Source organism: Mauremys mutica, chromosome 4, assembly GCF_020497125.1.
Source record: "Mauremys mutica isolate MM-2020 ecotype Southern chromosome 4, ASM2049712v1, whole genome shotgun sequence".
In the NCBI taxonomy this organism is placed as follows: Eukaryota; Metazoa; Chordata; order Testudines; family Geoemydidae; genus Mauremys; species Mauremys mutica.
Genome location: NC_059075.1, coordinates 92,483,126 through 92,509,772, shown reverse-complemented (window position 1 = coordinate 92,509,772; position 26,647 = coordinate 92,483,126). Strand labels below are relative to the sequence as shown.

Sequence of the window (26,647 nt, the reverse complement as noted above, 5' to 3'; positions counted from 1 at the left end):
AAATGAAAAGAACTGACAACACACCAAGATAAGTTATCAGATGCACACTTTGTATATTGAAATTTCCAGAAGTACTGTTAGTCCTGCATTAATTTTATCCATCGTTACCATCTTTAGTTTACAAGCAAAAACAAGCTCAGTTATAAAACATATTTGAAAATGACTGCACTGGTTTTAAAAAAAATCTTTAAGTTGCAGCTTCTGTGTAATTGTACATCTCTCTTAGATTGCATTTAAACTTGCACCGTAATATTCCACATTGCACTTTAATGATTAGAGCATTTTTTCCCCTCCAGATTATACAGGCTCTTACTAAATAAGACAAACTTAAATTCTGACCACTCATGTGGATAGCTATAGTGTAGTGAGATTTGAAGAGGTGGACATATTCAGTAAGTAAAGTATATGCTTCACATTATGCAAGTTGAATTTGCAATAGGAATTGCTTAGTAACCTGCCAGCCCATACTTTCATTTGACGGGAAACAAGGTGAAGCGTAAAGGGGGATATTTACAGAGGTAGGCCCCTGTCTGTTTGGCACAGAGCCCTAGAGTGGGGAGCAAATGTGGCTGTGTGAGCAGCACACACAAGCTGAATCAGCTTCCAGTTACTGGCCTGAGAGCTTACATTGCCACACTGATCTGAATTTATTTTTAAAGGGACTTCATCAGAAGAATATTTTTCACTTTAGCTTGTCACCCAACAATTAGAACACCTGGGGAAAGTAACTGAAATGTGACATATAGTAACATTTAAAAAGAACACACTTAAAATGTAGTAGTAGGTAACAAATGCCCAAAATAAACATTACAACACAGCAGCAACTTACACTATCTGCAAGACTGACAAAGCCCAAACATGGAGTCATTGGCTGTCTGCTAGTACATCACCCCAACCTCGACCAATGTGCCTGCTGCCCAGATTACATTTTGTTTAAAAAAGTTAATAAAGCTTTAGGAACAAAACTCAGTATTGAGAAAGACAAGACTTACTGTACTGAGCACCATGCACAGGTGTGTGTTGAGAACAGTAAGCAGGAGCTGGCACTCATGGACATCTGGACTTTGCAAGCTTTGTCTAAATGGGGGTGCTGATGGCCTACATTAAGCAAGTACACATTTATCCCACAATTCAGTATTTGACCATTGCTTATCCATACAACAGATCACCCATCCTGAAACTGTACTTATCACAGCATTTACTCAATGGATGCTAAGCACATGCATCTCTGCTCATGAGAAACTGTTTCAGTATGCTCGTTTTAGCATTACACAGGTAGATTGGTTTGTAAGCAATCAGTGATAAATGTAGTAAGAAAACCAAAACAGAACTGATTCGGCGTATTTTTAAACAAAGCTGGTAGGGGAACCACTGGAGGTACTAAAGTCTAAGCCTGGAACTCTACAGGATTTGCCAAACATTGCTATAGCACAACATAAATAAGGAAGCTCACCCACAAAAGCCATATGGGGCTCAGAGCGAGTTGTGTCAGTCATCACTCCTCTGCTACTGGTATGCTTATTTCTCGCTTAGACACCTACTCCAAAGATTTTCAGACCTGAATGGGTAAGTCCATATTTAAACATCTGATTAAGTAGTTTTATTTTCAGGAGGGCTGAGCACACAAGAACCAGGTTTGAAAATTTTAGCCTTAATCCTCAATTTCACATCATATCAGCTCATGACTCCTACTTCTCATTTTGGCATCAGTCTCTGTCTTGTTCCTACCTTGAAATAATCACTCAAAAGGTTTCAGGGTACAGTAGTTTGGGAGCTTTCACTGAACAACTTGAATCTACAAAACTGGGCTAGAAATTACACTAGGAACTGTGCTGATGGCCTGAGGAGAACTAGGTTGTACAGAGTGTGAAAATGAAAAAAAATTCCATAAAAAAAAAACTTAAAAACAGTTCAGCTTTGTCTATGTCCCTCCTCCCTATCCCATACTGCTGCACCTGTATCATAACAAACAAAATTGGATTATAGTGGTACTAGAAAGATGTACTGATTACTTTGCGCATTGTGTTCTTTTCCCCAGCACTGTTTTTTTTTTAAGATTGTAAATCACTGCATTTAATGGAGGATTAGGGCACTGCTGAAATATAAACAAACAGAAGCAATTTAGAACCTGTACACTTAGATCTCATAAACAAGAATATCACAAGCAGAGTAGTTTCTCTCTCTCAGGAATTGTTGAGGTGAATACCAAAACATAGCTTTGGAGCTGCAGCAGCGTTTGGGCTATTGCAATTTAAGAGCACTATCTACTGTAATAGGTTTGAAGCATCCTCTGCGAATACACAAGAGAGTTAAGATCACACTGACGCTACACAAAGGTATGGAGAAATGTAGTACCAATGCTTGAGGACAAGAGCAAGAAATGCATCTCTCTAATAGCCCTCAGTAACTTCTATCTATGGAAAGTATAGTGTTTAAAGACACAAGAGTTCAGACTACATGACTCTGGCATCACAGGCCACCAGTACCACCCAGCACCTACACGCTAAACCCAACAACTGAAATTAGGCTAAAGTATTACAACCCATAGAAGACTAGACTATTATGTGCCACAGGCAGAGAACAAAGGGATTGAGGTGCACCAGTGAGTCCAAGAGTAGAATAGAACATGGACAATACAAAAAAATAGTGCTAGACAAACTTCTGAGCTTAAGCTACTTATTTTCAATTTACTAAAGAATATTCATATATATATTTTCAGGAGTTCAGCCAAAAGAACCATCCAACAAAGAAAATGGTTTCCTAATATTGTCGGTAGTTTTGTAATCATAAATATGAGGTAAGTTTTGTTTTGCATTGTGCAACCGAAGTTTGAGATTGATTTAATATGCTAATGTGGTGATACATCAAACAAGTAAAGCTATTGTTATTTTAATCCATCTTCCCCAAAGAGCAGAAAACTGTTAGAGCCGTACATCGGCTCTCCGTTCAAGCCCTAGGAACTAATGAAATTTCAAAATGTGAAGGGAAGTGTAAGTATTAGAATAAGTATTCTAGGGTACCTCCCTTCTTCCCACTGTTCTGCTGAATGTGACTGACTAGTCAACCAGTCTATTATTTTATTAATCAATAGCGTCAAAAAAAGGCATTCTTGTAAAGTCTTCATTTTAGAATACAGTAAATATTCTATTTTTGTCATAGCGTCTCCCCGCCCCAAAACTCTTAGGACAAGGTACCAGCCTATCATTTATTAACAAGAGCTCATTTCACCTTATATTATCTGAGATGCTTAGAAATAGTTGCCGAAGTTCTTCTCAACCTGATGGGCTTTAGCAGCTGAAAAAAGTTTCAATGTGCCTTTTCACTGTCCTAAACCTTAAATTTACTTCCAAGAAAAGTTTAAATTTCCATATTTTATGAATTACTAAGATCAGAAATCCTTCAGAGTGCATTTAGAGAAATTCTTGCTAGTTATCTTCAAGAATCTAAAATACTTTGAGTTCAAGAACATCTGTAAAACATGAAAAAGCATCTAACACTAAATAATATTCTCTCATGACTTCAAATTAACTTTAAATAGTTCATTTCCTGATATACCTTTTAAAGTTACTGTTTAAAATATTAATACATTCTTGGTATGTTTAAATTTCAGTGATATTTCTGAAACTATGAGCATATACAATTGTCTCATAAGTCTCACGGTTTTAGAAAAAAAGGAAATTTCCTCATGCCTGAAATTCAATGCATCCATCTTCTGAAAATGTTAACTTTTTTAAAATAGTATTTCATATAAAAAGGAGTCAACTACCAGCAAAAGGCAAGAAATGCCACTCTTATCAAAACATTTCTCTCTTGGCCCACCTGAAAGTTTTACAAAGAGATAAATACAGCTGCAATCTTATAGACTGTCACCCTTGTAACACAGTACATAAAAGAAGACAGTTATTTGATAACCAGAAAATTCACTACAAAATATAATTATATCATGTTTTTGGTAACTTATTTGCAGATAGAGAGCAAAAATTGCTATAGAAAAAATGTGATTAGCAGAAAGACTAGTAGCCTTATACTATTAAAATAAAGTGCTATGTTTGGGCCTGCTCTTAACCACCATGATTCAAGTTTCTTACATCTCACATTTTAAATTATTTCTTCAGTTGTTAAAATAAGATTTCAGAAGGCCAAATCACTCAGTATGGAAGAGACCTTTGCTAATCTTCTCTAGATGAACGCATACACTAACTTCATGGTAAATTGGAGAGTTAGAATGCTACAAAAAGCCCCCCCGCCACAAAATCAGCAATTTAAAAATGCAGTCTGGTTGAACAATTGCTTGCTTAGTCTTATCTAACATCTGCTCAGTAGCAAAAACTACAGCCATAAAATTAAGGAACATACCTTCAGCATGAATACTTATGCTAAAAATGCATCTATTTACCATTTAATTCCAAGTGCCTATCCCAACTTATACATAATTTTCCCCTTCAGAATCAGTGCTATTGAGTTACAGTAATAAAACGCCATTTTCCAAAGCCAAGTTAGTTGCAATTTTTTTTTAGCAGACAAAATTAACACTATCTAGATAGCATACAAACTGGTATGATGATTCTTATGACTACCCTAACAATTGGGATTCTTCCTTATTCAGTAGTTTGCTGAGGATCACATCATAGTACGGGCTGAACACCATCTTGTTATAGTTGACAAGGCGAACATACTTCACAGCAATTTCTTCCATCTCTCTTTGAATAGGGCCTAATCCCCCAGGAATAGCAGGAAATGATTTCTGATGACCAGAAGTCAGATAGCTCTCCAAAAATGCCTGGATTCGAGAATCTGGGGGGAGAAAAAAAAAAAAGGGACCAAGGTGTTTTTAAATACAAAACAAGAACAATGCATGTGATCTTCCTCCCTGGCACACTATCAAAAAAATTAAAAAATTGGTGAGCACACCCTGTGCTATGTACTTCAATCCAGAGACTCTTCCGAGCATAGATCCCAACATTATGTTCTACTGCCTGAAAAGATCATCATTTTAAATAACTACAACTTCAGGCAGTAGACTTGGTGATGCAGGTGGCTGGTCAGCTCAGTGAAGATCCAAGTTTAGGAATTCAAAGATCACTTCTACAGTTGAAACTTGGGCAACTACACTTGAAAATTCTGACCTGGTTTTCAGAGTTGCTGAGCTGCCCAAGAGGTCAGGGTAAGGCACTCAACTTTGTCTAGTGGCTCACCATACATCAGAAGCGTTATTAAATAATAAATATTAAAATCATACAAAACAGGTTATTCAGTGGGTTTACTAGTAGCAAAAGAAAAAAGCATGTTTGAGAACACTGCATATACACTCCAAGATTACCTATCAATTTGCATATGGTGTTGTCAGAGTTTCCCAATGTCTGGATCTGTCCTTTAAGCGCAATCTCTTTCTCAGTTGTGAATGGCGTGAATCCATGTTGGGAAAGACAGCTATTAACTTCAGCACAGACCTTCTCACCAAGAGTAGCCAAAGATTCACTCAGGTTAAAGGAGCTAGAGAGAACATGAAGGAGTAAACCATTCCTTAAGGACTGTTGCTTAGTCATTTGTTTTGACTCTTTACAATCAGTCTAATTATATTGATTTGAGCTGCCTATATATTAACAAAACACTTGTTCCTCTCACCACCACTGTCTATGTCAGTCATCCTAAACCAACAGGTGTCTGCACACATGTATAGAACAAACAATTTTGTGAAGGATGGAGGGCGACTGGTCCAAGCTATGAAGCATGGTTAACTGCCAACATAAGGCTGTGGACTTGGTAGAAGACTTCGCATGAAAAATAGTAACAGCGGCAAATGAATTGTTTGGCACAGGCATGTCGGATGGGGAGGAAAGGAATAAGGTGGTTAATTTCCTTAGAAAAAACTGCTAGCCTTGTACGCTTGCGTGAGTGAAAGCCCTCCATTCTAATCACTTGTCCCTTCTATCCTTCCCTAAGTTTCTTGAAGTCAAGAGAGTAAGAGAAGCCCATGCAATCAATACTCACTAGGATCACAACAAAATTAAGCCATCAACCACCACTTCAACAATTGAACATAACATAGCTGAGAGATGCTAGGTAGGAGTCATTCAGATACTCACGGAAGATGCATTCCCATCAACAACACCTTTATAATGGTTTTGATTTTGTCAGCAAACCCTGGCAGATTGGAAAGTGCTGCACCCGCTACATTGAACATGACCAGGAGGATAGCACCAGTCAAGGTGAGCTGTTCCAGCTCCAGCTGCATTTCCTGAAAGCGGGTTTGGTCCATTAACAATGTCTGCAAAGATAGAGTAAATGCTGGGCTAACAAAGTATAGTGAAACTGAAATTGTGAGGCTATGTAACATAATGAAGATTATTCTGAAAACTGAATTCCTTTAGTACACAGACTTCAAAATTGTATCAGTATTCCATTCATTTGAAGGATGGGCCAGTGGTACCAATGCCACTCTGAGGCCATGGCTACACTTGCAAATTTGCAGCGCTGCAGCAGGGTGTGAAAACACACCCTCTCCAGCGCTGCAAATTGTGGCGCTGCAAAGCGCCAGTGTGGTCAAAGCCCCAGCGCTGGGAGCGCGGCTCCCAGCGCTGTACGTTATTCCCCACAGGGAGGTGGAGTATGGACAGCGCTGGGAGAGCGCAAGTGTAGCCATAGCCTGAGTAAAATCCAATAAGAGGTGCTCTGTAAGCAGCATGTTTGGAAGCCCAGAGAGGAAACATTTTATCTCAATTTGCTTCTCCTACAAAATTTCCATATTCACTCCTAAAACCCGATTTCCCAGATAGGAGTAGAATTCAAGGTCACTGTTAGTATATATCAAAAAGATGCAATACTCAGAAAACAGTCCTCTTTAAATTAAAAGCTTTTATTATGGTTAAAAAGTTAGATAATTACTAGAGTTTCCTCTCTCTAGGACCCTTCAAGGGATTGGTGTTACAGTGGGATAGTGCACCAGTCTTATTTCCAACACCTAATTACACAATCAGTCTAGTCAAATATGGTCCATCTAATCTGATGTTTTACAGGGAAAACAGTGGACAGTGCAAGAAATCCACAATGAACAATTATAGAATAACTTTCCTATGGGAGAAATCTTTCTACACAGTTTAGTTAATGGCTGGTTTATGCACTGAAGATGTTTGTATCCATTTTACATTTTTTATCCTAAGGCAGACCCAAGGTTAAGTCTCAGTAAATGTCTCATCTTAGTGCTTAGAGGACATTTGTTTCCATCCAAATACCACCATTTACATTTATTAAAACTCAGCATGATAGGCAGTGTATGCTCCAGAAAGATCCAGGAGTGGAGTATCAGGGATTAGCAGGTGAGAACCAAGATGATTTAACAGAGCTGTGTTGGTAAACTTGCACAATGCCTGGTTTTAATGTTTTCAATCCCTTGCTTTAATGAGCACTAATTCAATTCACAAAATAAAAGAATGTTTTAAAAAAATGCTTATGTTTCATCTTTGAATTACTCAGCTTCTATTACAGATGGATTTGTTTCAAGACAAACGAATAAAAATATTCTCCTTTTGAGATAAAAAGTTAAAACTTATTGGGTTACTACATTCAAAATAAAGCACGAGAGTTATCAATTAATGGATCACATTACACCAATCATAATTTATACTGAACAATGTAAATTTTTGTAGCTCAGTTGTGAATGTTAGTTTTCTGAACTCTCACACGTGCCTTCCTCTCAAAACAGAGTTACAGGGAAATACATGAGATGGTTCATAAGATACAAGTTACAACTACCAAGGGGAAAGATTTTGTGGAGTGTTCATCCTGGGTGAGCAAACAGCTGTTTGATTACTTAACTCAATGTCAGTTCTCGACATACCATATCCCTTATGCTTCTCCTCCATCAAACTGAATACAATGGTCAAAGTCAATGGAATAACTAGGTTTATAGTGGTACAACAGAATCTAGCTGCACTGCTTCTGCAACAAGCTGAAGGTTGTAAATCTAGTTTAAATTCAGAGGTTTGGGTTCAGAATCTTCCCAGCAATGAACTAGCTGTCCAGGTCTTAGAAAGACAGACAATTCTTCTGCAAAATCGTAAACCCTGAGATTTATGCTGTGAGCCTCATACACAAACAACTATTAAACGGAGACATTTTGCATGCATAAAACCAGACATTTGTAATCAAAACATCTGCTCAGCCATGCAGAAAGAACTCTCTGAAGCATCTTTTTTCTTTACAGTAGCTGCAACTCACATAACATAATGCAGTTTATGAACGGCTGTAGTGAGAGACCATGTGACAGTGTTTGAGACTCATATATACATACATAACCCATAGAAAATTACAAAATCATATACAGAAAATTCATAGTGGAACACCCTAAAGGAACACCTGTTAAAAGTAACCTGATAAAAAGAATACATTAGGATTTGTATTACAGTAGCATCTAGGGGTCCCACTGAGATTGGAACACTCCTGTGCTGGGGACTGTGCAAAGTATTAGACTATCCCAGTCCTGAAGAGTTTACAATCTAAACAGACAAGACAGAAAAATGGTGGGAAGGAAAACAGAGGCACAGAAAAGGAAATGACTTGTGCAGTGACACAGAGCCAGGAACAGAACCCAAATCTCCTGATTCTCAGTCCAGTGATCTAGACAGTAGATTACGCTACCTCACCTTCAGTTAAACTTCAGTTTTGGAAAAATAAATAAATAAATTCAGAATGGAGTTATCCTATTAGAAGAACTGCAACCGCTCCAGTTAAATCCTAAATCTTTTAGTATTTTATGTCAAGAACAAGGGGGTCCAAATGATTTCTGCTATATCACCAAAAACAGTGTAGAAAATTAAATAAAAGAAGCTACATCATCTCTTAAATACCTACTTCTGGGAAAGGCCTGTGCACATGATCCCACTTAAGCAGCTTTAGATATGCCCAATTCTGTACAGCAGCAGGACACAATACAGGAACTCCACTAGCAGCAGCACCAACACCAGGGGAAGGTGAATTTTTACACCTCAAATTGGCAAGATCATCTGATGCTTCTTGCAGCCAGTCGGTGACAAAGTCTAGAGAATCTGAAAGAAAGCATTTTGGTAAAAATCTTACTTTCAGGAGTTATCTTTTTCCCCCATGAATAGTTTTCAAATAATACCACTACTAGTCTTTCCTACTACCCATGGTGCTAGTTACTGAGATGCATTTTATTTACTTTATGATTCAGAACTTCTGGAAGATACCAAAACAGATTGAACACAGAAAACCTCATGGATGGAAACCACAAATTAATCTGGCAGTACTACAGACTAGCATGTTGATGCTGATTTATAGTGTCATATATTATACTGATATCCTGGGTCTAGGTTTGTTTTTTGTTTTTAAATGCAGAATTGTATCACAAATTTCTTGAATTGAAGCCTAGGGACCAGAGGTATCTCTATTTGAATTACGGAGCAATGTAACAAAATACTGAATTTGGTGGGTTGTTTTGTGTTTGTGACACCAACATGCAAAGGCACATAATTCAGAAGAGGAAAAAAAAGTCATACTTGGCTGTTTCTCAAAAATCTTCTGAAACTTCTCTCTTTCATATTCAACAGATTGTTGCATTAAACGCGGCCTAATGCTACTGACAGCAAAGTTAGCCATGTCCATTTTCATTAAGTCTAATACAGAGAAAATTGCTCTGAAGAGAAAAGAAAAGAAAAATGTTATTTTTTCAAGCAGGGCTGCACATGTTTAAAATGTACAATTTGCAAGACTTACTTAGCATAGATTGTCCAAGGAAATGAGCTATTAAGAACATTAAAAAAGCATGGTAAGTTTTTACATGGAGCTTGAAGTCTTCGGAAAGAGTGCCAGGGTAATGAGGCTCGTTCCCCTGTAAAGAAACTTCTGAGAACGTACTAGAGTCCTTTCCACAGATCAGTTCTCTTGGGACACGTCATCACATGCTGAATTTAGGAAAAAGTCTTGAATTCCGAGCCTAACATATACTCTGACCTCTCTCAACCTGTGCATCTATTCTCCGCGACGGAGATAAATAAAAATGAAAAGGCCATGGAAGAAATTAACTCCAACATCTACTTACGTGTAAACATTTCCATTCTCAAAAAAAAAAAAAGGTATTTTCCTCTAAGGAAAATCCTCACTCTTGGAGACAACAAAATTAGGAAATGCCTTAGTCGGGTAAGACACAAATAGCTCAATACACTACTGATGACAGTTAACAAAATTCTCTGTAACTGTTGAGAACTTTTGCACAATTTATTTAAATGAGATAGTAACAAAACAGAAAATGGCATAAGACATATCCAGGCTCTATATGCTTTCCACTTTTAAACACCTGTAATATATTATTACATATAAGAGAGGAGGTGGAGGGGAAGAAATGAGGGATGAATTGGTAGAAGACCACCCTAAAGCTGAGTGAACATTATTATTTTCTAAATTATTTAATGTATATCAACAGAAAGGAAAAGTGAACAAGGAATTCATGCTTTTCTTAAGACAGTCTTCCAATATCCAGGGAAAGATTCTCTTACCTAAATATGGCATTTCAGAAAATGATTGTTTCCAATTACACAAAGCTACATACAAATACCTTCAGTTCACCAGAACCAAAAGGGTCTTTGCTAATAGCTGCTGGAATTTTCTTCTTTAGTTTTCCTCCTCTGCTTGCTTTATACTTTTCTAGAAAGAATTTTTTGCTAGCAGACTGTATATGCCACCAGCATGCAAAGGTAAAATTTGGATCTTTCTACAAGCAAATCTGAAATGAATTAAGTGACCCCACAGTCTGATTCCTTAATGTCATTCCAGTACCTGAATAGTGGGACTATTTCATGAATGTCTTTCAGTTTCTTAATTTCTTCATCTCTAACTGGAGCACAAAGGGTCCCCATCATTCCAATGATGAATTCTGCCAGCTTAGAAATATCCAGGGCCCCATTCACTGCCTCCTGCTTTATCAGATCCAGATCCAGAACTTCAGTAATCTGATTTCTTAATCGAGTATGACCAGGCAATAAGAAAGATAGAAGAGCCTGAAAGAAAACAAATTTTCATTTTGCTTGTTTTTCACAACAACCAACATTATTGTTTCACCATCTTACAAAGGAACTGAATAATGGTCTGAATTAACAACCAACTTCATAGATTTCTATGGCAGATGACGTCTTAATAGTTTTTCAAAACATAGGACCACAAAAATTACACAGTATATTTTTTAATTATAGTTTTCCTGCATTCTATACAGTATTGGTGTTATTCAGATTGTAAGCTCTTTGGGACAGGGAGGGGTTTTTCGCTAAACCTAGACTGGTGCCTCTAGGTGCTATTGTGGCACAAATAATTGTCACATTTTGCTACTGCAACCTCAGAATTATTAAAGTAACGTTACCTGCAACCTTCCCTTCATCTAACATGACTCGGCATTTCTTGCTTTCACATTTATTTTTTCCCCCCATGCGTCCATGAAGCCTATAGATAAAGCTATCGTCTAGACTTCTACAGAGCATTCTGCCATCGCTGTATAACTGTGTGTATAGTTTGCATATCTGTGCCATGTAATCTCTGTAAATTACTTCTGATGTCACACCTTCTTACCTCTTTAATCTCCCCAACAAGTTTAATTGAATGATCATATGTTGGTGGATCTTCACTTAATTGGGCTTCCAGACAGTCCCAAAAAGCTTTATGTACAATCTCTTTTACAGTTTTCTCCAGGCTGTTAGTAGACACAACAATATCCAAAGATGACAGTTAGTATCTTACATGTAATGATTTAGAGAAGTTTAGAGGACAAAATTGCCATTTTAATCAGGCACAAGAGTATAAAAACTGGAATGATTTGGAATGGCTGACATCACAGCTGAAAAGATACAGAGCAGGTGAAAAATAAGACCCTTAAAAGCATCCAGAAAATGCTACGTCTAAAAGTAATCTATAAAGGGGGGGGGAGGGATAGCTCAGTGGTTTGAGCATTGGCCTGCTAAACCCAGGGTTGTGAGTTCAATCCTTGAGGGGGCCATTTAGTGATCAAGGCAAAAATCTGTCTGGGGATCAGCCCTGCTTTGAGCAGGGGGTTGGACTAGATGACCTCCTGAGGTCCCTTCCAACTCTGATATTCTATGAAGAGAAGACAAACCACAAAATCATAATTTATTTCATCTTCACATGAACAACATCAGTGTTTCTTAGCAAGACACAACCTAATTAACTTCCTAGAAGCGGTGCAAGTCCTTTGGGTAAAATTTGAAACGTGAAACCAGAATGTCACAGCAGTAAGGTATTTCCTTCATGACTGAGCACAACTCACCGCTTGTCAAAATACATGGGCGTTAAGATATTTTTACTAAGTTGGACGGTCAAATTCAGAGTTAGTGTAAACAAGTTTCAATGTTTTGATTTAATTGTGCAACTCTACTGAAGCTGCAAATGTTCACACCAGATCTGAATGTGGCCTTGATCCTTTTCTGAAGATGCCTGGAGCTACCTTGGAATTCTTACTCCATTAGCCACTGAAGTTCAGGCAAATCCTGAAAGCAGTAACCATTTGTTCCAAGAGCAACTTAAGGGTATGTCTAACGCTACAGCTGCAGCACTTCAGTTTGGACATTACCTATGCCGACAGGAGGGGTTTTCCCATTGGCGTAACAGCAATTCTCCTCCCCGAGAGTCAGTAGCTAGGTTGACAGAAGAATTCTTCCATCAACCTAGCGCTATCTAAATGGGGACTTAGGTTGGCTCAAGGTTGAGGATATTTCACAAACCCAGCTGACGTTAATCCAACCAAATTTTCTAGTGAAGACCAGGCCCAAGAGTCAACTTTAGAAAGTTACTACAAAGGAAGAGGATGTTAAAGAATACAGAAGAGTAAAATAGTGATGCTAGAATGAAGAAGTGGTGAAAAGCTAAGAAACACATTACAATTCTTTTCATGGAATTTTTCCCCAAAAGTACTGCATATTCCACTCTTTACATCCAAAGGACTGATATAAACAGCGATTTCTTTCTTTCTATCAGTAACCATCTTACCTGCCTTCTGGTAATTCAGCTGGTTTAATCTGGAAGCCTCCATTGACTACAATTTCATGTGCTAACGCCATATTGGAAACTCCTTTTGCTGTTTCCATCAGCTCTTCCATCGACACAAGCCGAGGGGGACTAGCTGTAACATTAACAAATACATGACATTTATTTATTCTTTCAGAAGCTGGAGGTAAGATCCTCCTCCACCTTTCTGGGCCTCTTTCCACCAGTCGGCCAGAACAAAGGGGATGTAGAGCCAGTAGACAAGCCCAGCTGAGGATTCCCTCGATGTCATAGATCTGATGAGGCTGCTTCCTCTACCACCCCAAAGGGACATGTCTACAGCACTGTTGTGCTCCAATCAGCCATCAGCTAGGCCCCAAAATGCCTGCAACTTCTGCTGCATCAAGTCCCTCCTTGAAACACACATCTTCCTTTAGGGCTATAGAATCAAATCCTTCCCAGGTGAAGGGGACAAACCATTTCTACAAAATATGCAGACAATATTGTGGGGCCAACAAGCTTCATATGCAACTTCACCATTCCGTCCTGGAGATTTCTGCTGCATTTATTATATGCACATTAACATTTGGATTATACATTTTTCAAGGCAGGGAGGGATCTCGTCTTCCAAAGTATCTGTAAAGCACTTACACCACCACCACGCAAGAAAACAGCTAGTTTTCCCTTCTCTGCTTCCAGTGGAATCAACAACCTACTTGCCCCCCGTTTCCTGAAACCAAGGTCTTGCTATTCTTAACTTGCTAATGATTTCAGGGCCTAGCCTGTGCTCTGATGCCACAGCTCTTCTCCTTCCATTCATCTCTGTATGCTCAATGGGACATGGGTTGCTCCATATCCTAGAGCACAGCAAGAAGCCTGAGATTGGGGTTTGGAGTGGCATGAGAATTAGAAAGTGCACACAGGAATGGGAGGCAGCAGTGCGGCACACACACCAGGCCCAGCTTTCATTAGGTAGTAAAGGAAGGAGGTAACTAGCTATAGAAAACTGGGAGGCGGAAGGTCACTGGGTGGTAAAGCCAAGACTTGAAAACAGTACCAGCTGTTTGAACATAGTGGGAACTAGTGCTCACATTTGTCCTGACTTAGGTTATATAACATCCCAGTGGGCCAGGGCTGATATTGCTGTGACACCAAATGCATTAGCAGCATGTAGAAATAAATGTGGCAAAGGTGGTGATGATATAATAGGTGCTGATTAAGGGAGTAATGCTGCACCCACTGAAATCAACTGGAGCTTTGCTGTTGACCTTCTCAGGAGAAGGTCCCCCCCAAGTTGTGCTTGTAGCAGTGCTGACGTCAGTGCTAAGCAGCATAGAGACAGAGCAGGCCTGCAGCAAGCTATTCTGAGTAATAAAGCATGTGCCTGCCAAAAACTGAGAAGGCACATGCTGGTCCAATCATCTGTGAGAAGAGACCATATCATTAGTGCCATCAGATGAAAAGAGGGCTGGCCAGACTCCTCCCCAGCTGCACAGAAGGAAAAGTGAGAAAGAGGAAGATAAAGAACAGAAAGCAAGGACTGGTTGCTCTGTCACCCTGTGATTGTGATAATTCTGTTGCTTCAATTCCAATTTTGGCAAAAACATTATAAAAACATTCAGTATACCCCACACTGAAATAAAACCCCTTGATCCATACTAATCACATTAGGTTAACTTGGAATAGATTTTTTTAGATCGATTAACAGGTTTATATGATTGGGTTTATGCAGGTAGCAACCTTCCACAGGGAACAGGCCCTTCATTAAGAAGCCTTTCCCCAATTGTCTGCTATACAAAGTGTCATTTATTTAATAAAGAATTACCTGTGCAACTTTGTCATAAACAGCTCTTCAGTTCACCCAGCACTTTATACACTTGCATATTACTGCCTAGGGTTTGATCCTGCACAATGCCTGTGGGGAGTCTGAAGTGATGAGCAGACAGGCAGTGCACTCAGCCTGCATTTAAATCAAAGTGCTCTTGCTTGATTACCAAATTATTCCTGCCTAACAGCAGAAGTAAAGACTAAAAAGGGAAACTATAGCTAAGCACCTAATTTGTATGCTGAAAAATGCACTTAAGCACATCTCTTCAGACACACACATCTCCTGACCGTAGCCCTTTCTTTACCCAGCTTTCATGACTAGCTACCTCTCAGTGCAGAGGATTATGCCTAACACTTGACTTTTGCTTTTGCTCACACATGTAGTGCAGCACACTGGACTCTCTGAAGGGCATCTTGCAATATCAGGGCTTACAGCATAAATCCCATAGGAAATGTCTCCTGTGTTTGACACAGCTCCAAACACCATCATGCTCAACAAATAATTAGCACTGGTTTTAAAAACAAAAACACAGATAAAATGCATTGTATTTGCAGGCTTTTGCAAATAATATCTGGGGTAATTCTGTTTCTTTAGCCAAAAGCAGAAATCATACCCAGGGGAATTCTCATTTGCTTTTTCATTTGTTTTACCTATAGGGACTTGCTAGTCAGACCAGACTTTTCAGAGCCAATAGTAATATCATAACCAGCTCCTACATTAAGCACAAAAACACCAAATCAGAAAGACCATACTCTGGCAATAAACTTTAATGCAACGTAATGATCTGGCAAGAATGTTTGTCACTGCCCTGTAGTATGAGGACTCAAAATGTTTCCAGCCCCATTAAAGCTCATTAATTTTCAGACTTAAGGTACACTACACTGCCTGGCAGAACCAAAAGCTGACATACCGTTCGATTTGACCTTTTTTGGGGGGTAAGGTCCCTTTGAAGGTTAAGGAAACAACTATTAAACTATAAACCAAAGGCTACAACCCTCCAGAAAGCTAAGCGGATGGACTGGATGATGTACAAGCAAATGAGCATACTATATTGGGCCAGATCCTGTAAATACTTAGACACTCAAATATTCCCACTGAAGTCAGATGACTCACAGGGGTTCTCAAATTGGGGGTCGTGATCTCTTATTACAGGGGGGTCACAAGCTGTCAGCCACCATCCTCAAGCCCCGCTTCGCCTCCAGCTTTTATTACAGTGTTAAATACTTTTTAAAATGTGGTTTTAATTCATAAAGGGGGTCGCACTCAGAGGCTTGCGGTGTGAAAGGGGTCACCAATACAAAAGTTTGAGAAGCACTGAGTTACTCAGATTCATAAGTATTTGCAGGTGCAGGCCCTTGGTTAGGATCACAGACACAGGCATGCACATGATACATGTGTAGAACACACCACTCTACTGATTCTGGCTCACAGTAATGTTAGGTGCAAAGGGCTGAAATTTATTAATATCCTGTGCTTTCCTTCCCCCTCCCTTACGGGTATCTCTAGGCACAAGTGGCCTTTGTGACCACAGGACCTCTATTATTTGCCTGTGGGCTTTCAGCAACAGTAAAATTTAAAGTAGATGTAGATTTCACATAGTAGTGGAGGGTGTAAAAGACACCATTTCAAATGTTCATAGGAGCCTCCATATGACCAGAGGTTGTTCTACAATAGCACTCGTATTCTCCCCCAACAAAACACAGCACCCGGGGAATGACTGCAAGAAACCTGAATGCTGCTCCTTGTGGGCAACAGGAACTGCTAGAGGAGGACACGCAGAGCTCTTTCCCCCACCACACAGGGGCTGGCTAGGATATATAGTGTGCCTCTGAGACCCTGCTAGTTTGGGACCTAAATTTGGATCCCTGTACTTTTCAAAATCGACCAGATACAAAAGCACAGAAAACAATTACTTAGAAAATGACAAATGGCCAAATTCTGAAGCCCTTATTCATGGAAAATTTCCCATTTATTTAAATAAGAGTTTTGATAACATAAGGATTTGGCCCAGTAATTGCAAAAAGTGAACTGAAGGAATAACTCTTCCCTAGAGGGATGTGGGTGGTGATTTTATGATGGAAGGACAGCCAGACATGGTGGCAAGCCCACAATGTTGCTGAGAGCCTTCCACCCACATTAACTTTAATAAGGATAGAGGGCATTGTGCACCTTTTAGGACCAGGCCCTAAATAACCAAGGATAGTAATATTATAAGTTGATGACAATGGAATTCCAGGACTTCTTCCAGTGACAGCTTTCACTTCCTTCCTATAAGTAACTGCAATGAATTCCAAGCTTACTCTGGGGGAAGAAACACATTTGCTGGTTTTTATTCTGGTACTGTGGCCTGATCAGGAGTGCTTGAGGGGTGCATTAACTTATGGCAGTCTTACCCAGCCTCCCTATGGGCTGCTTCACAGGACAGAAAAGCCAATGACATTAAAGGAAAAAGGAGAAGAAAACTTTTTTTTAATTGTTAATGATCGATACAATATTTAATTAATTACACAATAGTTAATTGTGCAGCACCCAGTGAGCCTTTTAAAGGAATCTAAATATTTATCTTCACAACAAGAAAAATATATTTTTGTACTTTATTTTAACAGATTTGCTTACATTGAGCTCTGTTGCATCTGTGTGGACTTGAGGTACTTCGTCGTATCCTTTCTCTCATAGATTGATCTGGGTTGTTCAAGCTGTCCTCTTGGATATCTTCTGAATCACTTGATTTTTCCTCACTTGTATGTGGAATATCAGGATCCTGAGACATTTTCAATGTTTCTTTTTTTAGGGAAGAGGGGGAAAAAAACAGAATGGAACTGAATTGATATACACTCTTCCTGCCCTTGCAAAAAACAAACAACCAAAAGCCAGCAAAATTCCCTGTATAGTTTTAGATAAATCAGAGATCCTCCCTCTTGATTCTCTTGATTTTTTTTAAAAGGTTCAAAATAAGGAGATCCTTTCAATGCAGTTATCATCATTTACTCAATATTTTTGTTCACAAGCCCTCATAAATTTGAAACTGTTTCCTTCCCATAATGTACAAGATACAGATATACCTCTACCTCGATATAACCATGTCCTCGGGAGCCAAAATCTTACCGCATTATAGGGGAACCGCGTTATATCGAACTTGATTTGATCCTCCGGAGCACGCAGCCCCCCTCTCCCCCCCAGAGCACTGCTTTACCGTGTTATATCCAAATTCGTGTTATATCGGGGTAGAGGTGTATTTTAAGATTGCTAACAAGTGATTGACTTTTTAAATATATATTAAAAGAAGAGACCCTTGAAGCAATTTTATGCACATACATTACTTGGATTTTGAAATTAGATAAAAGAAGAAAAGCAGATTACATTTTTAACCTACCATTTTAGACATTATCCCTACTAAGGAGTGTAATAAAGTGTTTTGCTCATATGTTCCAGAACTGTAGCCAAATTCTGCTCTGACTTATTATCAGAACTCAGTGTAATCCATCTGAAAACAATGGGATCCACCTGAAGATAGTGAGGTAAATCAATGCAGAATCTGGTTCCTAAATTTTAATTCCATACAAGAGGCATGATTTATCCACACAGGGAAGTTAGGAGGATTTATTAAAAAAACATAAAAAACCCTGATTTAATAAACAACCAGTAGTTGTGGACATTACAATGTTGGATTTTATAGCATAATATCACATCACATGCACTTTAGAATAATCCTTCGGTATACTGCAAAAGTGGCATTTGTAAAATATTTTGCTCAATTCAGTAACTTTACATCCTTCATAGGAAAAAGTGAATGTGAAATAGTTGAAGTAATTTGCAAAGACTATCTACTATACATTAAGTTACCGTTCACTGGTTGTGGCTTCAGGTAATAATAAAATAAATAAATAAATACCACCTAGCTCTTAAATGGAAAGCTAAAAACATTTTAAAATATATCATTGCTCTGAAATCAAATATCCAGCATCTCCCCAACCTCCCATTTCATAGAATATCCTCTGCATGAAAATAAAGGGAAACAAAACAAACAAACAAAACATACTTTTTCACTTAATATCATCCGTGGACCACAGGCTGCAAAAGATGAGAAAGTCAGGCTGTCAGCAAGAGAAACCGTGGAGCACCTCAAGGCTATTAAAGGCAAACTGGAGCATAGGCCTATATGGATGAGAATGTAGCAGGAAGTAATACAGAGGAAATACAAGAAGCTGCTCTGTGTTTTTAATACAATAATTAAAAGACTGAACCTGGTGCATCCTAACTCCCTCATCTTAGAGGAGATAACAGGAAAACTCATCATGAATTATTTTGTATTACAGTAGTGCCTACAGGGCCTGACTGTGGGAGGTGCTATATACATTCATGCAGTAAGAGACAGTACTCTGCCCCAAAGAACTTACAATCTAAATTGCCAAGACAAATAAAGGGTACGAGGCAGGAAGTATTATTCCCATTTTACAAATGGGAAAGTGAGGCACAGAGAGGTTAACTTGTGTAAGGTCACACAGGAAACCTATGGCAGAACCAGTAACTGAACCCAGATCATTTGTGTTCCAGTCCAGCGTTTTAGCCACAAGACCAGCCATGCCCCAATCTGTAAGTTACGCCCTAGAAAGGAAAAGCTACGCCACCCATTTCTCTGTACATCTCTGAACCAGCATCAGAATCGCTGACCAGCTCTATATCACATTTCTAATCACTTGAGCCATCTAACCTCTACGTACAGGACTCCATCCAGTGCACACACACCAATGACCAGAGCACCAATCCTGATGTCCTGGAGTCAATCTAATACTCAGCCAAGACAAGAAATAGATCTCATCCATGGAACATGGTCTGTAACCCACATGGATCAGCCAGCCAAGCTCCTTGCCCCATGGCATGCCAGGGATAACCTGAGCTCTTTCCAATAGTACAGCATCAGCCCCAACCAAGTTCCAGAGCCACCACGTCCCCAGCATATGAGAAAGGTAAGGATGGCAACACCAGGATGTTGAATGAGCAGAAAGGATAGAGCAAAGGATCTCAGGCCTGGAGAATGAAGGGTCACAGCTACAGTGAACAATGCAGCAATTAGGAGGAGGAGGTCTGATGACAAAAAAGCATCTAGAAGATGAGTACAGTGATGGATGCTGTAGAAAAACCTAAGATGGATAAGGTAGGTCTTGTTAAACAAATGAAAGGGGAAAAATTGAAAACAATTTCTATTCACTTTTTCTTGGAAACAGTGCCAACACAAAATCTCCCCAAATATAGAAAACAGATTGGATTGTTACTATCTATCCATCCACATAATGTGGTTTCCCCTACAGTCCCAACCTGCTGCTTCCTTTGAAAAAATGGTTCCAGAAATTCTGAATCTGAAGTGCAAGCATGGCTGTATTAAAAGCTCTCTCTCCCCTTATACACCACTACCACATCTGAGTGCGTCACCATCATTAATGGATTTAAACCTCACAACAACCCTGAGAAGTAGGGAAGTATTATCCTTATGTTACAGATGGAGAAATTGAGGAATGGAGTGGATTAAGTGATTTAATCAAGTTTATATAGCAGATCACTGGCAGAGCCAGGAACACAGACTAGAATTTGGCAGACATGGGCTATCTCCCAATCTACTAGAACATTCTTCTTATGCTACAGGCTGCACTCTAATTAGTCAGTCTCCACAAAATAAAAGACCAACAGCTATACTCTCCAGGCTACACAATTTCACATATAGAATAAAAATTGTTCTCCACATTTCATCTGTGCAGTGTCACTTTGAAATCAAATGCCACCTGATTAAAGACCTTTTATGCATTTGAGGCAGTACTTGTTAGGTTAGTGTCTAATTCACAATGGTCTATTTTCACTAGATTGTTACTATTGTCTATTAGAATGTACCTAGAACAACTCCCCTTTGCACTGGTCAAATAAGCTTAACAATGCCTCTTCTGAATCAGCTAGCTGCATCTTTTGTAAAGAGTTTGGAGTCCATTCAATTAAATGAAAAGAGTGTTTCACTGGACTTTTCTTCACCTTCTTTTGAATAGAGAGAGAAATGTAACAACATTTAAAATATTAATTTTTTTAACTTAAGAATAATAATTTTCATGGGCATGGCTCATTTCATCCAAGAGCCTCAAACTGTCCTGCAAATATTGATGTTAAATAAATGTCGCAAAGCCCCTGTGAGATATTATTCCCAGTTTTTACAGATGGGGATACAAAACCGCAAAAATGTTTAGGTCCCAATGCTGCAATGAGCTCTGAGACTTGTTCGTGTCTAGCTCATTGCGACATCAGTATCAAAATCACAAATCAAGTCATCGCCCATGCTGAGCATCTTGACAGATACTCCTCACCCTCAGGGGCGGCAGGTTATATGAGCTCAAGGTGCTCGAGCACCAGGAATATTCAAGGCTGAGGGCTGTGCTCCACCAATGTTTGGAGCTGGGTTTCTCCCCTGGCCCTGCCTGGAGCGGGCCCTGCCTCCCCTCCTGCCTCGGAGCTTCCCTGCCTGAATTAAAACAAACAGCCTGTGCCTCTCTCCCTTCCTTGTGCTGCAGGCTGCTTCTGCCTAAGGCTATAGAGATCAGCGGCCAACAGCCTGTTGGAGCACCTCAGAAGGGGGAGGGGGAGAGAGGAGAGGGAGGAGGCACGCATGTGCTTGGGAGCTCTCTCTCCCGCCTCCCCCCCCCCCCGGCACCCACCTGGAAGAGACGCCAAGGGGGGTTCCGGCCAGGAGATGGACCTCACTCACCTGAGCAGCTGCTGGGGCTTTGGTGAGGTTTGACCCTGTGATCCACCCCCTCCCCCCGCAGCCCCCGCTCCTGCCCCATGCTGGACAAGGGGCAGCCCCATCCCCAGTGAGACAAGGGTGAGGGGCAGCAGGCTGCAGCAGGGGAGGAAGGAAGCCACATGTGCTGGCAGTTCCCCCCTCCCCCCAGCACCCATCCACCCACCACAGGGGAGATGGGGGAGGGGAGCTTCCTAGACCTGAGCAGCTGGGGCTTGGGTGAATTTTGTGACACCCTACCCCCCACCCCCGCCACCACCCTGTAGTCCTCACTCCTGCCCCATGCTGGGCAAGGGACAGTCCCCCCATCCCCAGTGAGGCTATGGTGAGGGGCAGCAGCAGGGGAGACCACACGTGATGGCAAACCCTGCCCCCCCCCGGTACCCACCATAGGGGAGGCGAGTGGGCTTTCTGGACCTGAGAGAGTCCCTAGGAGCATGTGCAGTGACCGTGGTGCAGAGTGAGTGTGCTGCCGGCGGGGGGGGGGGAGGGAGAGGAGGGGTCCCTCCCCTGGAGCTTGCTGCTACCAGTAAGTGGGGGGAGGGAGTCCTCTCTGGCCCTAGCCCTGGGGCAGCCTGTCTGCATCCCAAGTTCCTTATCCCAAGCCCTGCTGCACCCCCAGCACCCCAACCCTGAGCACCCTCCTGCACTGTGAACCCCTCATCCCCAGCCCCACCCCAGAGTCCTCATTTGAGGGGGAAAACGTGCAACTTAAATTTGGTAGTCAGTTTGGAGTATCATTGTGTTTAGCACAATACTTGATTATTTTACACCCTTTAAAGTATATAGTCGTTTACAGGTGTTACAAAATGGGAATGTTCTTAATGTTTTCTCTGAATACTGTGTGGGTGCCTCAGTTTCCCCTATGCATTTCTCAAGGATCCAGATGGTGGGATAAGGAGGTGTGATTGTTGTAGAGCCCTAGAGTGCCAGTGTGATGCTGTCTGCACAGAGAATGGCCGAAACTCCGTCTCCGGGCAACTGATGGCCTGAGCCGCTCTCCTGCAAGGTGCCAACTGAAGGTGTTGGAGACCAAAGAGATCAGGTGGCCTCCTAATGTCTGGAAAAGAGACAAAGGCCAGAGGAGAGAGTGTCAGTGCCTGTGCGGACTTCCAGGAAGCGCATGGTGTGGAAGGGGATGCCAGGATGCTTTGGAACTACTCCATACAAAGCGAGTCAGGACTCTGGGGCAGCCTCCTCTCTCTGAACATACTGTCTCCAGGGCAAGAAGCTTACACCTTCCTGGGTCTGACCTCGGAGCATTCAGCATGCCCTTCCACACCATGCACTTTCCACAGCGAGTCTGCCCAGGCGGGTCCTGGGGCAACCAGAGGTCCCTGCACCCCAACTCCGCAGTCAGACGTGACTCTCAGCCAGACAGTAAAACAGAAGGTTTATTAGACGACAGGATCACAGTCTAAAACAGAGCTTGTGGGTACAGAAAACAGGACCCCTCAAGTCAGGTCCATCTTGGAGGATGGGGAGCCTAGACCCAAGTTCTGGGCCTCTCCCCATTTCCTCAGCCAGCTCCAAACTGACACCCCCTCCTCTGGCCTTTGTGTCTCTTCTGGACAAGGAGGCCACCTGATCTTTGTCCCCAACAACTTCAGTTGGCACCTTGCAGGGGAAACTGAGGCACCCACACAGTATTCAGAGAAAACATTAAGAACATTCCCACTTTGTCACAACAGGTGCAACAAAATATAATACCATATATTAAAGCAGGCAAGTGCTGCTTCTGACTTTCCACTTTTAATTGACCCTTGTAATCTTGTGGTGCCGATGTGCTATAGCTTCATTTTATATTGGCTTACAGGGCGGGAGACACCACCATTTTGGGCACCACCAAAAATTATACAAACCTGCCGCCTATGCTCACCCTTTAATAAGTCTCTCGTCCAAAACCCACTGATTTCAATGGGAGTCTATTGATTTCCATGGCCTTTGCATCAGGCCCTATCCACCTAGTGAGAACCCCATTTACAACTTCACAACATCACAGTAGTAATGAGCACTATTGCTGCACTCTTTAGTAAACAAGCCAGGGAATCATGGGCTCTAGACTGCCAAGGCAAAATAAGCATGCAGAAATGGTTAACATTTACCTTGCTTTATTAATCCTTCCACCCAGTCCCATAATATGATGCCCTGGATCACTACTCTGCTGGAGCTGACCTACTGAATTAAGGCAAGTACTGGTGTTATTTGTTGTGTCTACAGTACTGCATGATTTTGCTAATGGTTCCCTATCACCCCTTTTGGGGTGCAGAATATTAAGAATGAGGGAGTCAAGCCAGACACGCACAGTGGGATGGCAGGAATAATAGGCTTTACCCAAACCCTGCTGCGTACCTCAGTTATCAACCCCCCCCCCCCCGTGTAGGGCCAGAACATCAACCCCAAGCAAAACAACTGGCACCAGCCAGAAAGCGGGGCCTGACTCAGCACTGCAGCAGGGACACGGGGGCCTTTCCGCAGACAGGGAGCCGAGCCTGCCAGCTACAAGCCGACGCACGGGCTGCTCCCCCAGCGGGACGGAGCCGGCCCCGGCAGCAGCGAGCGGGCGGGCGGCCCCAGCCCCTAACCGGGAGGGGAGGGGGACGAGGTGTCTCTCCAGCCCCGTGGGGGACAGGGAGCGGCTCGGGGCGGACACAGGGACGCGGGTGCTGGCGCAGCTACCAGACCATCGGCCAGGCTCCGCGCCCCTCGCTTACCTGGGGGCCCCAGTGACTCCGGGCGCCGGCAGCGAGGCAGAGGGCGTGGGCGAGCGGCCGCGGCTCCCCCGCAAGCCGGGCCCGGGCTACGGGGCGCGGGCGCTTCGCAAAGGGCCGGGAGCGGCCAGCCCCGCGCAGGGCGGCGTCATGGCTCTGGGCCGGGCAGCCGGAGTCACGGCGGCAGCATCCGCAGCGCGGGGGAGTCTCTCGGGGAGCAGCGGGCGGATGCTGCGGAGCTGCGCCCAGCCAAGGCCCGGGGGCGGCGCCGGCTGCACCAGCCGCTGGAGGGGGCTGCGGGCAGGAGCGAGCCGGCTGCGGAGGGGAGCGCGGGGCCGTGGCTAGCCCGGCCCGTAGCCCCACCTGCTGGCGCGTGGGGGCGGCCCCGCCGCTGTAGCAGGCGGCTTCGGCCAGTCTGCTGGGGTGGGAGGGGGCCGCTGCGCCACGGACAGGCCCCAGCGCCCCTGTGCTTCGGCCTCAGCCTTTAGTCCCTGCTCCCAGGGAGATGCGGCTGCTGCTGGGCTGAAACAGTCGGAGCGTAGCAGGGGGAGCGCTCCACGCAGCGTCCGCAGATGCTACAGCGCGTGCGGACCTTCTGGTTGGAAGTAGGGAAAACTTCCCTGTGTTCCCCCTCCAAGTAGCCGGGCCTAGCCAGCTTTACCGCACAGTCTGGGGCAGCTCCAGTTCTCCTCTTACGCTTGTGTCTGGTGTAAGCATTAAAAACCTCTCTCATTTTAAAAGGATGAAACTAATTCACAGCATCAAATTGGCAAGAACCCTTTCCAAGACCCCCTTCTCCTCCACTTTCTAACCAGACACACAGAAGGGGGGGGGGGGAGTTTTCTTTACAAAAGAAAAGAAAAAAAACAACAAAAAAGATGTCTGACATGCTATGAATAAAGACTTTGTATAGAAAAGGAAATGTATTTCCTGTTAAAAAAATATTAATCCCTTAATTCTTTAAAGTGCATAATTTTCCTTCCAACCAAGCTATGGTTATTTGGTTCAGTAAAGGTCTTATAATGGAACACTAAAAGCCCTTAGGGTAGATAGCTTGTAAAACTGATTGTTATGTGGTAGGTTCTCTTTGTTTACTTACACCAGGAGGCTGGTGACACGAAAGCTTATGCCCAAATAAATGTTAGTCTTTAAGGTGCCACTGGACTCCTTGTTTTTGTGGATACAAACTAACACAGCTATCCCCTGATACTTGACCCCAACCACAGGATTAGGATAGAAAAGAATTTTAACAGTGACAAAGTTAGACTGATTACAGCATTCAAATTATAAAGCTGTTGTAGGGTGAATACAGAGTACTTACCACTGTCTATCTCCTTGTGGCTGTGTGGCATAGCAGGCTTTCCTCATCTAGCACTACCACCAGCTCCGGCCCTGCAGTGGTCTGCCTCTTCTCCTGAAAAGGCTCTGCAGTCAGGTCATCATAGCATGTCCTCCCCCACCCCAATCTGGGGTAACAGAGTCCAAACAAGAATCAGAGATCTTTAAATCAGGTCTTCATCCTTTGACTCTGGGATCCGTGGTCCTTACAGCCCCCTCTTGCAGCTTTCAAGAGTCCCTATCCCCTCAGGGGGCTTCAAGCACATTCCCTTATGGCTGTTGGGGGAAGCCAGGCAGCCCTCCTCCTCTGAGTTCTAGCCCAGGGACCCTGTAGTGAGCAGACAAGGGCTGTCACTTCAGACTTACCCCCAGCTACCTCCCTGGACTTTTTGCTATGTCAGGCTGGTAGCAGGGTTCCTACAGTGCCTTCCTAGGCCCACTGTGTACTTTTTTTCTTCTTAGGTACCATAGCCTCTCAAGACTCTCCCTTCTTTTGTGGCAGGACCTAGGCTGCCTAGCATCCTCCAACAAATCCAAACTGAAAAATATAACCTGACACTAACTTCTGTCCTCTTAGGGCTTGACTTTTCATCCCTCGTAAGTTTTCTCCTACTCCAATGAGAATGCTTCCCAGAAGTCTAGGCCCTGCCCTTTTAAATCAGAGCTCATCACCAGAGCTTGCTCTATGTCTCTCTTGACCCTTCGCCAGAGTGTCACTGCAGGAGAGGAACCAGGCCTCCTCTGCCCCTAGAAGCCTCCTCCTTTTGTTCTGTAGCCCCATCATAGTAGCCAGCCAGCTCCAGCTGGGTTTCATCCCACATTTGTCCTGGCCCAGCCTACACCTGCAGCCAGTGCACTAACTGAGCTCCCTCCAGCCTCCTTTAACTGTTTCAGTGCCAGTAGAGGGGTTTACACTCCATCACAATGCAGTTTTGGGGGGAGGGGGGAGAAAAAAAAGGTAAATTATTTTTTCTAATGAAATCCTGGACC

At 42.4% G+C, this 26,647-nt stretch overlaps 1 protein-coding gene across 7 annotated transcripts; it reads right to left on the bottom strand.

Moving 5' to 3' along the window:
- Positions 1-36: 36 nt before the first annotated feature.
- Positions 37-26,362, bottom strand: TCP11L1 (t-complex 11 like 1). Of its 7 annotated transcripts, none has more exons than XM_045012885.1 (11): positions 25,641-26,362; positions 18,870-18,985; positions 17,447-17,611; positions 13,006-13,138; positions 11,575-11,695; positions 10,792-11,012; positions 9,516-9,652; positions 8,851-9,044; positions 6,087-6,268; positions 5,321-5,493; positions 37-4,794 (listed from the first exon to the last, which is right to left on the bottom strand). In XM_045012885.1, exons 3-11 carry the CDS (start codon positions 17,598-17,600, stop codon positions 4,574-4,576), a joined length of 1,536 nt encoding a protein of 511 aa, XP_044868820.1. In that variant the 5' UTR covers positions 17,601-17,611; positions 18,870-18,985; positions 25,641-26,362; the 3' UTR covers positions 37-4,573. The 7 variants fall into 7 exon arrangements, with proteins under 7 accessions (XP_044868820.1, XP_044868823.1, XP_044868819.1 ...); XM_045012888.1 differs by lacking the exon at positions 25,641-26,362 and adding an exon at positions 24,683-24,806 and having other exon boundaries at positions 18,870-18,901; XM_045012884.1 differs by lacking the exon at positions 25,641-26,362 and adding an exon at positions 24,323-24,604.
- Positions 26,363-26,647: the final 285 nt, after the last annotated feature.